The sequence below is a fragment of the Prunus mume genome, linkage group LG1, assembly GCF_029339155.1.
Source record: "Prunus mume cultivar Tortuosa linkage group LG1, ASM2933915v1, whole genome shotgun sequence".
NCBI classification, from domain to species: domain Eukaryota; kingdom Viridiplantae; phylum Streptophyta; class Magnoliopsida; order Rosales; family Rosaceae; genus Prunus; species Prunus mume.
In genome coordinates, this window is record NC_142698.1 from 16,422,302 (window position 1) to 16,438,087 (window position 15,786).

Here is a 15,786-nt window from a genome sequence, read left to right on the forward strand (position 1 = left end):
CAAGTGATTAGGAGCTCAATGAATCGGCTTGATTGCTTTGAGACCAAGCCAACTGTATGTTGTCTTATATCAATTCAACAACATTGAAGACTCCAAAGAGACAACTTAAATAATTCAGAAGCACATGTAAAGAATCCAGACTCTGTTTACATACTTATAATATAAAAAAATATGGCATCTGACATGCCCTACAAAGCTAAACTCGACCCCATTGTCTTAAACTCTAATGGTTGCACAATTAATTAATATATATATATTTTCACACTTCTCAGAAGTAACTAACACAAGAATAAATCCAATGAATGTATTAGGTTTACACAGAAAACTGACCTCACCAAACCTACTCGAGAGCCAACTATATAAATTTCATCATTTTTTTTGGGTTTTTTGTTGATATTTTTCTGTTTCGGGTCTTTGTCAGTCTGTTGTTCCAAAAAGAAAGAAAAACAAACCAAACAAAAACCACCAGAAAGCTCACCAGCAAGAACTGTTAGCCTATTTTTCTTGTAGCCATGCTGATGGAAATGTGTATTGCAAGGCATTCTTGGCCATGAGTTTATGGAGCGGAGGAGTGAACATTTCAAACAGGATTTATATGAGCACTCATCGACCGGTTTTTGCGCGTTTCATTCCGCTTGAATTGAAAGGAGATACACTACCGCTTGGTCCAGGACTTTCTTCTCTGAAATTTGAGTTTAGCAGAGCCAACTCACGCAATTGCTGCCTCTTAATAAAATCCTGTGACTCATCCTGCAAGTGAAAGGTTTATATCCCAAAAGAAAGAAATGAAGAGCTAAGGTCAAAATTGGGACAAAGGTGTTTTTCTAGTTAAAATACAAATATAGAATTGTCAGTAATAGCATCCATAAACAAGTTCCTCTGCAGGGAAAGAGAGCTCATAGCCTTGTGGATCAACTGATCCTAACTTTATAAGTCTGCCTATCAAGCATAAGTATTGGCGCCCATGCAGCTTAACAAGTGGATGTGAAGTTTTATCAAATTCCTCTCAAGACATAAACAAGTAAATATGGGCCTAATAAAAAGTTCCAGGACAGAGATACAATGAGGGTTAGCCATCCTGATTCCTTGATGATTATCATGACTATCTAACAAGAAATTCAAAAGACTGAAGATAATTACCACAGGTTTGAGCAATTCTTCTATAATTTCCTGCGCCTGTCTCAGCCTTATATCAACAACATTGGCAGGTAAGTCAGCTTCAATTAAGATGTGGAGTGGTTCATTCAGATGCTCATACCCTGGTCTTCCCCGAAGCTTCTCCTCCTTGATATTGGAAAATAATACGAAATTATTAAGCTAGTGAACCAAAAAGGAAATCTTATCAAGTAGCATTATGAAATTTTCAGAAATTTTCAACATTCCAAAAGTCAATTTTGACTGATCATAGACGGCAAATTCTTAGTATCAGACTAGAAAAAAAATGAACAAGTGTATTACCTTGTCTGGATCCTTAATGGATCCTTTGCCTCTAATGTATACACGACAACCTGTAGTAGCTTCAACCCGTTTCAGAGAATTACCTCTCGGTCCAAGAAGTCGCCCAACAAAATTGAACTAACATCCACAAGCAAACAGAATGTTCAGTTATTTATTATTACATTGAGGGAACCAATCAAGCTGACTTTAAATGCTACAAGTATGCAAATGACTTACATTGGGGTAAGTATCTACAGGAATTTCCAAACGTAAAATCCTCTTCACAGTGTATGAACTAGGGCTCGCAGGTGCACCTTGCCAGTCCATTGTCATTCCATGTGGTCCACCTAATCTCTGCTATGTAAAAGGGTCTTGCCATCTTAGAGATGTAACATTCGTAATAAAAACCAAAGATAATAAATAGAGAAGGATGGCAGGTGGTAAAGTTGAGAAAAAGCATGTGAATTCTGGTAGAATCGCACATTGGAGACACATATGTTTATTAAAGAAAGAGATGACAGGATTAACATTCACACTTTAGGTAACAAATAAGAAATTCTTGTTTCAATAGAGTACAACCAAACACATAAATAGGAGATAAACATGTACATACAGGTCATACCCAGCTTATGAGTCATAAATCCACATTACAAGACAATCAATGTTTGATTTCTTTATATTTCTCACCTCGCATCACATTTTGTGCTTTAAATATTGTTAGACATGCATATAACTTATTATCTCTGTTTTTATGAATTAATTACCGGTGAAAGAGACTTTCAATACCAAGTTCATTAGCACTAGAAGATAACTCTAAAATGCACAACGAAGCGTATTTCCTTTTGAACCTCCTCTCCAACAACATTTCACTTCATGTAGGTAAGAACTGGTTGTTTAAATTTCATATATAGCATTTGTGTGGGCTAAAACCCAAGTTCACATTAGGAATTGGGGGCCAAATTAGTTCATGATAGAAAGCAGAATGAATAAGAAGAAATCAAAATTCAAGTGGGTCTAAATACCAAGATCCTTGAATGAGTGCAAAGGACCCCTGTATCAGTTTAAAACCCAATCTCAAGGGACTTCTTGCACAATATATAGGCATTATCAGTTAATAGCCGTGGTACCAACCCTTTTCCTATAACCTTTTGCTATGTACAAGAAATTTTACCTAGGACACACAACTTTATAAAGGCATGAAACACATTTTCACCTCAGAGATGGGTAGTTATGTATTGAATGAAGCTGGAGGAGAAACAGTATTAAATCGCAGCTTACACAGACAATCAATAAAATAATACACAAAATGCAATGCAGGGATTTCAAAAATCAGAGATGTCTCTCTGAAAATTAAAAAAACAATCACCTCTTGAGGAAGTCCATTCCAGCCACCCAATCCTGTCCCAGTAACATTTGACATAAGGTTTGAAGAAGCCATTGGACTAGGACTTCTATGTCGCATTCTGTCAAAGTCACCAAAACCTTGGTTGGACATCATTCCAGAAACCCGTAAAATCTCTGCACAAAGAAACATATCATATGAGAAACTGGCCACACTATTGGAAAGGACATTCCAAGGTGAAGTTATGAAACTATACAGAACTAAGTTAAAAGGCCATCATAACCATGAGAAATAGAAAAGAGGAAGAAACCTCAGCATAGTGTAGACCTAGTTTTGCAATGTAACACACAACCACACCTTGATGTGGATACCGCATAGGAGGGTTGGTCAATAGAAGAAGTTCAATGAGCTGCATTTTCAGTGAGTAAAGAAGCCTATTAAGGTCAACTAATCACCGAAGCAGAGAGTACATTATCACCTCTGTAAACTGGATATCTACTATGAAACCAGGCCAATCTACCTCTAGCCGACCCTTCTCCTAGAAGGCCATCAAAATCAGCATTCCTTGGGTGTTCATCGTGTGTATATTACAAAATATATTTACCTTTACATTTAATTCCCCTTCCATAACTTTTTACAAGTCATCCACATAGACCCATTTTGGCAGTTCAAATTAACTGAAGTGCAGACACTTCAATGCATTCAAATTCACATTTTAGACGCCTGCACTCCCTATTGCAACTAGGTGATGCATAAGACCTTTAGATGGTATAGAGCCTATGGACATAGGGAAAGAGGGGGGGAATGCAAAGCAGGTATAATTGATGTTGCAACTTTGCACAACTCATCAATATACTCAGTTAAGGTTAGGGTGGTAAGTAGTAATGGAGCCTATTGTTATCATAAAACTAGGAATCATTGAAAATGACTCAATTATACACAATGCTTTGAGTCTAATTTCAACGAAAATTTCAATGAAAATTCCAACTTCCCCATCGGAAAAGAACGAAAAACACAATGAACTCAGACTTAAGCATTAGAATGTGTTAAAAACAGGGCTGCAGACACTGTTCCACAATGAAATGTGGAGATGAATGCGCGATCAGTTAAAGAACTGCCCTTTATAACTGAGGAAACGAGCAGCCAACGGTCATGAGGTAAAAACCAATCAGACCGATCTGCCTAATAAAGGAAGCACATTTCATATTTCCAAAAAGACAGTCATGGGGACAAGAACAAACGAAAATGGAATAAACCTAGTATACCCCGTAAAAGTCTAGATCCAAAACTCAAAGATGTGTAAGTAAACCTTGATTCAAGAGTCGGCTGCATATCGGAAGTACTTGCATGAAAGGTCCAAGCTTCTGGTGCTCTGCTAACAGCTCTGACAAGTACTGACTAGAAAACAAGAGGCACGTATAGATCAAAAACAGGAGCAAAATTTGTTCAACATAATCAAATTAAAACAGAGCAAAGTTCATTACCAAGACTGTATCTTTCTCAGGGCAGTTTAGTTTTTAAAGATTTAAAAGAAAGGTTCTAGAAGGGATATACAAACCTGTCAACATCTGGGGTGCTTCTAATCTGAGGAGAAGCAGCTCTGGCAGGTGAGAAGTTGGGATTATACAAGCCCGACATGGCTTTTCTGTGCTTTTCTCAGAGAATTTGAACACACAAAAGAATGGAAGGAAAAGGGTTTTAGTTGGTGTTGTTGCAGAAGAAAAAGGATAGACAAAGCACCATCAATAAAGGGAGTTTGTAATAGGAGAAAAATAAAAATTTATATAAATAAAATAAAGATAAAAGGAAAAGAAAAGGGTCAGACAGCTCTCTCTGAATTTTGCAGAAAGGAAGGAAAATCTTTAATTATTTTCTTCTGCTTTTTCACCAGTTTCCCTTTATACATATTCACCCTTGTCTCTGCAGAGAAAGGAAATAAAACAAAATCAAAAATGTAAAAAAAATTAAAGGGTAGTGAGAGAATGAGTGTGAGCGCAAATAAAAATTGGATCTTTTTGGTTTTAAGGAAGCTAAAATTAAGGTGGTAAAGATTCACTCACAGGAGACTTTTCATTTCACAGTGACCCATGAACTCAGAGAGAGAAAGAGATAGAAAGACAGAGACACAGAGAGAGAGAGAGAGAGAGAGAGAGAGAGAGTTTTTACTGCTAGTTGAATGTTGGGGTTTCAGTGTTATATACCCAGAAGAAGTCTATTAGTAACGGATGACACGTGTTGACCATGCAGAGAATCAAGCTCTGTAGAACTCAACAGAGAGGTCCCAGACAAGCAAATAGCCTCGATGGCCAATGACAATGATGTTGCCAACGAAAGCTTAGCTGGTCAGAGACAACAAGCCGTACCCAAAACTCTGTCGTTTTGCTTGGTCAAGGAAATTTCCATTTACCATGTTTCTGGTTTTGTGTAGAGTGGAAGTGGAGGAGTAGAACTCTTCTTTGACCGTTTTTATGGCTTCCTAATCCTACTGTGCTTCGAAAGGTCCTCCTTTGCTTGGACTTTGGATCACTCCAATGTTTATTCTTTATCTCAAAAATTTACACCAAATGAAATTGTTAATCTTTTTAACCACCATTGTTTTTGTGAATTCATGGTAAACAGCAAATTGGAAACCAAAAATTTTGGTATGTTTCTGGCTGTCCAATCAAAATGACCTGAAGTAAACAATAACCTCCTCCCCTCTCAGGTATTTAAAACAATGGAGGCAAATCATCACCTAATATGGAACCAACATGTTATTTTCTTTTTGTGCTCCTCTCTTTCCTTTTTAGGGCTTATTACTCATGAATACCCTTTATTGTAAGGGTGTCTCATTGATGTTTAACTTATAAAATTCAATTTATGTCTCGATTGTCTTGTATGAAAGGAGTCTCGTGCTATAACAAATCTCACTGTAAAAATGAGTTCCAAATCATTTTCTATTAAGATATATTTTAACGATCAAAGTAGTGCAAACATGGACAACTGTCAAGGATAAATCTCTTTTCATATTTGATTTCATTAGAAGAGTTTTACCAACAATAAAAAAGTATTGGGGGTTCAAGTCTCTCTATGTATGTCTCATAATGATAATGTATGTTGATAACTAATCACGCGCACATGGGTAATTGTTAAAAGCACGAGAAATACTTGTGTGGAACGGAAATAATATTGTTTTTTTATCCTTAATTACTCACAATATGTACCGTGATTGACCATATAGTTACAAATTGTGCTTTAATTGCACATGAGTATTTTTGACAGTTGGGTTAAAATAGCAAAAACAAAAAACACATATTTCCTAATTTTCTCTCATTCACCATTCTCTTGTGTCACCTGGCGGTGCTTCTCACCTCACCATAAATAGTTTTGTAATATTAATGAGTTTAAACAATTATTATTGCCTCGCTTGATTGTTGATAAGATTAAAGTATCATTTTGAATTTTTATTTTATAATCAACGACCTATAACTTTAATTTTTTTTATTAAAAAAAAAATTTAACGACCTAGAAAAAAATAATAAAATTCATGTGCTTTTTTTTTCAAGTAAGGAAATGGTCGTGCATATCCAAGGCTCAATTTTATGCAAAATTTTCTAATATCCCAATAAAAATATATTTGATCGGTGGGAAAGCATATGATAATGGAGAGGGTTAAAAGTAAGTGGTGGTATTTTGTTGCGAAGCTGTAGCTGTCTTCAACAGGTTAATTAATAAGTTAATGATATTAATGGCGATTAGTATAAAGCTAATCCACCTCACACGTATTGGTTTGACAGCTTAATTCAATCTAATAATAAACTACTATGCCAATGTATTTGGATTTTTGCAGGATCCAAAAAATCAAATAATTAATGTCCTATTTATGATGATTTTATTTTATTAGTATTCCGTTATTTTTTGGTCACATAAATTGGGTTAATTTTTTTAAAAATAATAATAATTATAAAAAAATACTAATATAAAAGGTTTTAACGAGGCCACATTGTTGCACTGCTTATTTCCAGTAATTCTGGCTGATTGTATGATGTTTATTTGATTTGAATGAAGTCCATTTGTTTTTTATAAAAATAAATAAATATGAAAATAAATTAATAATATGAAACCAAAAATAAAATGGGGAATATTAATATATATTTATCTCTAAATGTCAAACAGGGTAGGGCTGGATGGAGCTCCACAAAAAATGATTGTGATGGTGATGCATGCAGGCCACGATTTGACTAGTCTATGTATGAAGTATGAACTCAATTCAAAAGGAAAAAGGCGTGCCAACTCTTTTATTTTATATGGATGGGAAAAATAATAATTTAAATTAATTAGGAATTGCTTTTATATTTATTGAATTAATTAGGGTCTTCAAGAAATAAATAATTCAAAATTAGTGTAGGCTTCCCTACGAAAATAAGGCAGGTCATAATCCAATATACGATCAGTGGTGGTTCTTCTTGAATACTTAGATTCAATAGCTTGGTTTCCACCCTTTGTCACATCTAATTATATTATCCACTCCATTTAAAACAAACAATAATGCTAGGCTTACCACATTTTTCATACCACAATTGTACCATCTCTCTAATAAATAATACTAGTCTTACCATATTTTTTATACCACATGATGTGGCGGCTGATGTGTACATACCACATCATGTAAAATACTAGTTTTTGTTTTTCTAATTTTAGAGGTGGGCCAATTGTAGTATGAAAAATGTGGTAAATCTAGTATTTTTGTAAAACAAATGAATACAACATTAACCAAGTGTTTTTAAGGATTCTCAAAAAGAGAAAAATTAAATATGATACACATGGCCTTTTCTTTTCTTGTGTCATTGTCTTACTAGGGACGTGATTGCTTTAGTTCCTCACCATGTTTTTTAGGTATTGATTCTCTTCCATTTGAGTTGTATGTGTCATCGATTATCTTACATTTGAGTTGTATACATCGTCACTCATCTTACACACGAGTTACATACGTCATCACTCATCTTACATACGAGTTACATGCGTCTTACAACACGCACACACAATGTTAAATGGTGAATAATAAGTAACTGACAAGTCACGTGATGAGCAACTATATTAACTAGTCAAACAATTATGCTAAACGGATGGCATAGAGTAAGACACGTGCGCATAGTGTCAAACGACAACAAGGCGTGAACGTTGTGTCATAAATAACCAATCATCTAAAAATAAAAATAAATAAATAAATCCAAGTCTAGAATCAATCTTAAAAGGAGTTGATAATTAATTGTGATCAAGATGTGATTATGTTTATATGAAAGTTTGATTAAATTAGGCAATTGAAATTTAACTTGAAACTTTTGAATTCAAGCTTACTCAACATGTAACTTGAACTAACACTTGAGCAAAGCTGAGCTATTACTAATATCGATTAGGGAGATTCACTATAATACTCAACATAGGAGCTGAAATTATATATAAAAAAACCCTATATGAAATGGACTTTAAAAACACACCCAAAGCTCATTTATAACATAATAAAAAGACTTTTAACTTCTTTTAAATTACAAAACTGTTATTGATTTCTTAAAACAAACCAAACCCAAAAACCTCATAAAAAAAAGTCAAAAACACTTAATGGGGCATCAAAGTAATTTAATAATTAAAATTAAATTTAATAGGGCAATCTGTCATTTTTTTGGGTATGTTTATAGAAATTAAATGGTGAAGGATTTATTTATAGTTTTAGTGCTAAGAATTGGTATATGAGTAAATATCTCTATCGATTACTTGTAATATGATTGTAAACCAAATTGTAGACATCAAAATGACCTAATTTTAAATCCACATATTCATAGGACTACAGAGATGAGATGAAATCATGAAATCCAAATCCGACGATCAACCTGAAATCATAAAGGCTACAAAATAGGGCCCACTGGCCCAAGAGAATGAGAAGAGCAGGCCCCTCCCCTAGAAAGTGCCGCTTTCGAATTGGGCTCAAGGAAGAGGGCCGCTCTGTTAAAAATGAAAATTAAAAGAAAAACAAAAGTAGTCTCCGTCTCTTGCCTATCGTCTATCGTCTCTGTTACAGACTCTGGAGGTAAAGCAGCTGAGGAAAGAGAAGAAGAGAAAGCTTGAGAGTGGACGATGTCGCTGGTTTGGATGGAAGCTATTCTCCCTCTTGGGATCATAGCAGGAATGCTTTGCGTCATGGGAAATGCTCAGTATTATATCCACAAAGCCGCTCATGGCCGGGTTGGTACCTTCTTCTTCCATTGTTAGATCCAATTTCGATTCTCTCAGTCTATCTTGCAGAATTGAAATTCGTATGAATCTGGGTTTGAAATTTGAAATTTTCGATCTTTTGGCAGCCGAAGCACATCGGAAATGACATGTGGGACGTAGCCATGGAGAGAAGGGACAAGAAGCTGATAGAGCAGGCGACTGCTCCTTCTTCTAATTAGACCGTCTTTTCCGGTACTCATCTTTTTGGATTTTGGGTTTCGATTTTGCGACCATTTACCTTAATTTTTTGATTTTTTGGATTTTGGGTTTTTGTTTGCTTGTTTTGGTTTACCGTGATTGTTCAAGTTCATTGCTTGTCTTTTGCTGCATTGAGATTAATTGTGAAGTTAATGATTTTTCTTTTAAGCTGAGTCCTAATCTGTAAATGGCTTGTCTGCATTATGAGTTCGACATATGCAAGTGTATTGGGACGGGTCAAATTAGTAACTATTGAGGCGATGGTGCACAAACGTATATATTTTGCCTATAGAAGCTTTGACAAACCCTTGTTAGAAGGGATTATATCAAGTGAGATTGAGAGGTTGAGCTACTACATTAGTGAAGAAAGAATTAGAAGAGTTTGTCATATTCTTGTTTAAGCTATATGCACCTATCAAGGTGCGTTCTTTCAAAGAAATTTGATATTAAATTATGAAACTTATGCTCACTGTGTTAAATTGATACGAGACTATGTAAGTTTTTGCGATATGAAATTGTCAAATGATCTTACCTCATAGACGAACTACTAGATGCTTACTGTTCAGTTATACCTACCTGTATCACATAGATTCACAGGTGATACAGATGGTGCAGTTGCTTTATGGTTTATAGTGATCGCTTTGGTTTGATGTGGGCCCCTGTCTAGACTATCTGTATGAAGAACTGGATGAGTGAATTTCTGACTTTGCTTTATGCTTGCTGCTTATTCTTGCAAATACTAGGTTGGTTTTTTTTTTTTTTTTTGGGAGTTCCTGATAGGAAAAATAGTCTTTGATTTAGCTTTCTGTTACAAAATAGCCTTTCATCATCTAAGCTATGATTATAGGAGTTGATTGATAAAGGTTTTCAACTAAAGTGGATTTGAAAAAGTTATTTGATCAGGAAAATTCATCTTGAGAGTTTCTTGCCAGGCATTTCTATGCATCCTAGTTGATATGGGAGCTGCAAGAACTCATGACATAATTTGATTTTGGGAAGTGTGTGTCACAACTCTTTACCAGCCCCGAAACACAAGTGTGACAGTCCCAGATCTTGTATGAATATTCTTTAGTAATCCACAAATTTGATAGTTACAAGCTCATGTATGATTTTCATGAGAAGAACCATAGTGATTTCATAGTGCAAGAGCCTACCCTTAAAGGGAGAAAGAGATGTTTAAACTTCAAAATGCAAATGCAGAAACCCTTGTTTATAGTCAATACTAACTTTTTTAAAGTTTTAAGATATTAGGAAGGAATTTGTGGTATCATGCTTTTGTCTTTGGAAGAGTCTCAGATACAAACTCCAGTGTCTCCATTCTCACTTGTGTAAATGTGCATGTGTATGCTTCCGTTGCCTTGGCCATGGAGCTTATATGATATCGTGGTGCAAACTGCAGGAACCTTTGCGAATGGAATCTTGAGAAGTAATAAAGTCGTCATCCCATTCGGAAGGAGCCTAGAGCAACTCCAATCTCAAATCTTTTCGTTGTATGTGAATTTTCATAAGCTGTTAGAACTGTCCATGGAAAAGTTTATGTACTCCAGTTATTTTTATTTGTAACGTTAACCTTTGGAGATAAGCTTGATTTGTTTGAGCTTTGTGTGATCTGAGAATGTCTTACAATCATGCAGTTATTTCTGGAATCATAGAGGCTTGGTTCAATATGACCTAAAACTTGATAGGTGATAGAAAAACTTTGATAAGCAGAGAAAATGAGCAGAAACTTTGGAAGGCTAATGAGATAAAGAAAAAAAACATAACCATGTATATCAATCTGGTGCGCCCATTGTACAAGCCTATAGGCATTATATGGGATTTAAAAAAGATAATCAACTTAAAATGTGGAATTTTCATGATCCAAGTAAAAATAAAAACCAAAAAAGAAAAAAAAAAAAATAAATCAGTGTTGCCGTTGAAGTTGCAGTAAGTGGTAGAATCGAATTGAATGGACACATTAGTGGCAACGATTTTATCATCTACACAAAGTAATATACAGTAGGTGAGGTGACCCATCACATTTCTAAAGCTGCGTTGAACTCTCTGACCTAAAAAGGGGGCTGCTTTGAACTCTTATTCCGCGAGAAGGCAAATGTGGTGCATGAACAAGAAGAGAAAAATGATTAGCTGTAGGTTTTTGAATTTTGTCAAGGGATTAACCGTAGGTCTCACAACGATGTATATGATGCCCATGCGCACATGGGCGATTGAGCTCAATACTCAAAATCATTAGTTGAATGACTCTGGTTAGGTGCGAAAGATTGCATCTTCAATTTGATGATTTTCACTACCTCCCTAGTAGTAAGACATTGTTGATTTTCTTCTTCTTCTTCTTTTTTTTCCCCTAAGGGTGCGGAAATTGATAAAATTTTCTTCTTATGATTTGTCAAACAAAACGTTGACGATTAGGTCTAAACATGAAATTCAATGGTAATATAATGATAATGCAGAAGATTGATGAGTTGGTCTAAGCATTGCTAATGGGAAGAGTGTGAATTACTCTTTTCAAACAGAAACTTCATGTGCCCCCCCCCCCCCCCTTCTCTCTTCCCTAAATCCCTCATATCATATGAAATGGGGGAGCTGGAAACAATGATTGGTGTTAGTGTTACCTTGTAATGGAGCATTTGTGATGTTGGTGCCAACCAATATACAATTCCAATTAACGCACAACTTTGCATTTGAATCCTTAAAATAAATAAAGAAAACAGTTTACTAGGTCCAGGTAGCAGAATACTATATTATAAAATTTTCATTTTTCTGTTCATTAAAAGTGTTAGGTGGAGATCAAGACAAACCACATCTGACAGAGCACTTGAACAAGGAAATGACAAAAGTACCAATGTTTTGGACAGTCCATGGACAGTCATTTGTCATGGCAGGAGAAAAGGAAAAAAAAAAAAAAAAAAAAAAGGGGAAAAGGAAAAAGGGTTTTCAGCTATTTGCAAACCTGTTAGCATCAATTAATCAACAGAAGTGAGAGAAGTGAAGAAAGAGCAGAAAACGATTGATTGCATTGCTGCTCTCTCTCTCTGCCCATGGTTACCAAAGTACATGATTGTTGGGTCAATTTCTTCCTTTTTATATAGATGAAGAAATCAAACAACCTTACCATACTGAACCCTATGTTTTTGTTGGACATAATAATTGACCCAAAACAACATCTGAGAAAAAGTTAGAACTGCTCAGAGATCATCATACAGCCTCTGTGTACTTCACTCTTACTTGCCTATAACTTGAAAGTGGGGACAATGATCTCCAAGGTACATTCTGGGGACAACGAAACTTATAATAATTCCTTCTCAATGAAACAACTAAAATCATCACATATAGGATCACTTTGGGCTACATTCACAGTTTCACACCACAATGAATCATAGTAGTAACTATCAGTGAGTGATAACAGATTTACACTTAAATCCTAGATTACCCACAGTGACACAAAGAATCTACCGAGAACAAGCGACGCGCAGAAGGAGACACCACCAAAAAAAGGTGTGATTAGATGAATTTCTGAATACAGGAATGAACTTGAATATGAATGGTGGTTGGAAAGAAGTGGAGGCTTGTACAAAATGGTGGGAAGTCAAGGAACATATTCACTCTCGATGGTCGGTTGTGTTCGAGTAAATGTTGCTGCAGGTGCTTTTGTATCTCCAACTGAGGTCATATGCAAGGCTTCTCCTACATCTGCAGCCTTCTCCATCTGTTGCAAACTCTTCTTTTCCCTGTACTTATACGCCCAAAGTACTAGGAAGAACAACAATCCCAGCAATGCTAATCCACCCAGCACAGACCCAACAATTATCCACACTTTAGAATTATTCTTCTTCTTTCCAGCACTAGGCCTTGGGGTTACATTTGGACTTTCACCAGCAGGGGTAGGACTAGGAGAAACTGGTGCTGGAGAAGGAGCAACGGACTTGACCGCTATAGAGAAGTGCCCCTGTTGGATTGTTGAGCATATATTGCCTGATGCCACATTGCTGAAATTGACTGAACCATCCAAATCAAACGAAACGCACTTTGCCACGGTCCCTGCAGGGGTCGGTTTCACATCCTGAAATTTGATTTTTATGGGATCACCAGATGCCCTGATATCCAATTCTGGCAAATTTGTGGCTGATAAGTTGCTAGCACTATAAGCAAGAAGACCGAGCACTGGAGCTAAGTAAGAGTAACCATGTAATGGGTAATACACCATTGACCAATTGCCTAAGTTTTGGTACACCAAAACAAGCCTCTCCACATATGGACTCTCACTGACATCCTGGGGGATCTCAAACTCTTTGTACATCGCAACACCTCTTCTGTACAAGCTACCACTCCTGAGCCTCATAGCTGCAATCTGAATTCCAGTCAAATTCAAGGGAACCTGACCATTAAAGGTAACACCGGTCTTTGGATGAACAAAAGCCCTGTAAGCATAATCTTGAAGAAGAGCATCAAGAGCACGTGGTGAGCCTCTTGAAGATTGTGCAGAAAGATCAGGCAGCCGTGAGAACCATATCACAATGAAAAGCATCGCGAGACTTCGAAATAGAAGCCCCATCGATGCTTTGAAATTTTGAAACTCAGCACAATGCTACCCAAACTAATGTGGTAAAATCTCAGTTCCCAGAAGACAACATATACCCAGAGGAGTTTCTAGTTATAAAACCTTGGATCCAAAGAATGATAACTGAAAATGTGCAATAAATTTCTTGAAATTAAGCTTCAAAACCTCTGGCCTTAGACTTCAAAATCAAAACTCGGAGGTAGCAGCCACGTATATCTCTCCAATTAATAGGACAACGGATACTTGATAAAGGAAAAAAATTTATATTGTCAGCCCGAGAGTAGAGAATGTGTGTATAAAGCGACTTTGAAGGTTTCAACCGTTGCTACTCTTATGCCTTCTTCAGATTGCTTTTCCCTTTTGGAACCCTTGTTAAAGAAGCTATCTCCCAAAGACTCAAAGGGGTTGGTCTGCGAATCTTTTTAGCTCAAAAGGAATTAAAACCTTGATTCTTCGCCATAAACCCATTGACACATAAACGAAATAGACCGAAATTAAAGCAACCAAGAATCTCTTTCAACCTCCTCCTTCTTCAAACGGTCAAATATGAGCAGCGAGATTATAACAGTCTAAATTTGGAACCAAAAAGAAAAAAAAAAAAAAAAAAAACAGCAGATTCAGTACCAAGATCAAGAACCCAGGTGAAGATTTTAACAGAGGCAGCTAAATACCTGATCTTTGTCCGGAGACAGCCGAAGAGTTGCAGTACAAAGCCCTAAATCTTGAGGTATTTGCAGCAGGCGGCAATGGAGCTCCCCTAAGTTTCCTGAGAGCTGTGTAGAAAAAGAGCATGCACCTCAAAAACCCACAATGAGATACAAATTTTGGACCAGAATTTGCCACCAAATAGCGCGTGAGAAGCCAATACTCTTCAAGAATCTCCTCATTGAATTTTTTGCTGGCAAAGATCACAGTAGTAAATGGCTTGCCAACAACCCCAAGATACAAGTAGGTACAAAAGAATCAGAGCTTTAATGGGCTTCTCAAAAGGGTCTGCATTTTGACTAAATCTCAACGATAAACACAGAGACAGATTGAGCTGTGATGTCAGTGTTGAGAAATCGATTGGAGGAAAATCAGAGAGAAGAAGGAAATAAACTGATTGCCGGGTTAGCTGTAGATTTGTTTCTTTACGCAAAAAATTTCGGGCTTAATTGTTGTAAAAGATAAGCTATGGCAACAAAGGTCAGTGACCCGTTTGGAGATTAAAGCCCAAAACTTTTACAAGAAATTCTAATGGGAAGAAGAAGAAGAAGAAGAAGAAGAAGAAGAAGAGAGATATGAGATAAGCTGCTCGAGATTTAGAGATGGACAGCGAGGAGATGTACTGGTGGGCAGTGAAGCGAAACAAAAAGACAGAAAGAATGAGTGTGTTGAAATTTTTTTTTAATTATATAAAACCCAACAAAAAAAAAGAAACATAAACACAAAAAATGGAGAGTTTTTAATTAATTATTTGTATTATGCATTATAATTAGTTTGTTACAATGCATCAGATTTTGTCATTGACAGGTGTGTTTATTATCAAGACTTTGTTAAACACTAAAACCCCACCTAATTCTTCTCCCCTCTTTTCTTTCTCTCTTCCTTTTTTTGGGTGGACAATGTTACCCTTCATAGTTCAACATATTGACCAAATGAGCCTGCTCTCTTCTCTCTCTCTCTCTGTGTTTCCTTGTTTGTGAACGCACAAGAAAACAGCAATGTGTGAACCAAGCTTTAAAGTCAAAGAAAGAAACCCAAATGCCAAAGTGGCTTGAATTGAATTTAAAAAGAGAAAAGAGCCAAATGAAGTTATTGAACCTCACAGACCAAATGTTAGCTATTTAAGTTCCATACATGTGCATAGCACAGCTAGGCTCGTGACCAAACTGCAACCAAAAAAAAAAACTATGGATTGTGTTTGAAAAGTTCAACATTCTCACATTCAGTGTTCTTTGTTACTTTAGACTTGTGAAACAGTCATAACTTTTTAAAAAAAATTCTTTTTAGCCAACATTTT

At 36.1% G+C, this 15,786-nt stretch overlaps 3 protein-coding genes across 3 annotated transcripts; 1 reads left to right on the forward strand and 2 right to left on the reverse strand.

Annotated features, from left to right (window-relative positions):
* Positions 1-230: 230 nt before the first annotated feature.
* LOC103342635 (RNA-binding KH domain-containing protein) lies at positions 231-4,656 on the reverse strand. Its single transcript, XM_016791276.2, has 7 exons — positions 4,338-4,656; positions 4,089-4,177; positions 2,804-2,955; positions 1,675-1,791; positions 1,459-1,575; positions 1,141-1,284; positions 231-750 (listed from the first exon to the last, which is right to left on the reverse strand). The coding sequence occupies exons 1-7, from the start codon at positions 4,415-4,417 to the stop codon at positions 604-606; spliced, it is 846 nt and encodes a 281-aa protein (XP_016646762.1). The 5' UTR covers positions 4,418-4,656; the 3' UTR covers positions 231-603.
* A 4,120-nt stretch (positions 4,657-8,776) lies between these two features.
* On the forward strand, positions 8,777-10,836 carry LOC103342624 (NADH dehydrogenase ubiquinone 1 alpha subcomplex subunit). The gene is made up of 3 exons (XM_008246261.2): positions 8,777-8,998; positions 9,115-9,220; positions 10,626-10,836. Exons 1-2 carry the CDS (start codon positions 8,891-8,893, stop codon positions 9,205-9,207), a joined length of 201 nt encoding a protein of 66 aa, XP_008244483.2. The 5' UTR covers positions 8,777-8,890; the 3' UTR covers positions 9,208-9,220; positions 10,626-10,836.
* Positions 10,837-12,532: 1,696 nt separating this feature from the next.
* Positions 12,533-15,154, reverse strand: LOC103342613 (transmembrane protein, putative (DUF1191)). The gene is made up of 2 exons (XM_008246251.2): positions 14,456-15,154; positions 12,533-14,353 (listed from the first exon to the last, which is right to left on the reverse strand). Exon 2 carries the CDS (start codon positions 13,776-13,778, stop codon positions 12,813-12,815), a length of 966 nt encoding a protein of 321 aa, XP_008244473.1. The 5' UTR covers positions 13,779-14,353; positions 14,456-15,154; the 3' UTR covers positions 12,533-12,812.
* Positions 15,155-15,786: the final 632 nt, after the last annotated feature.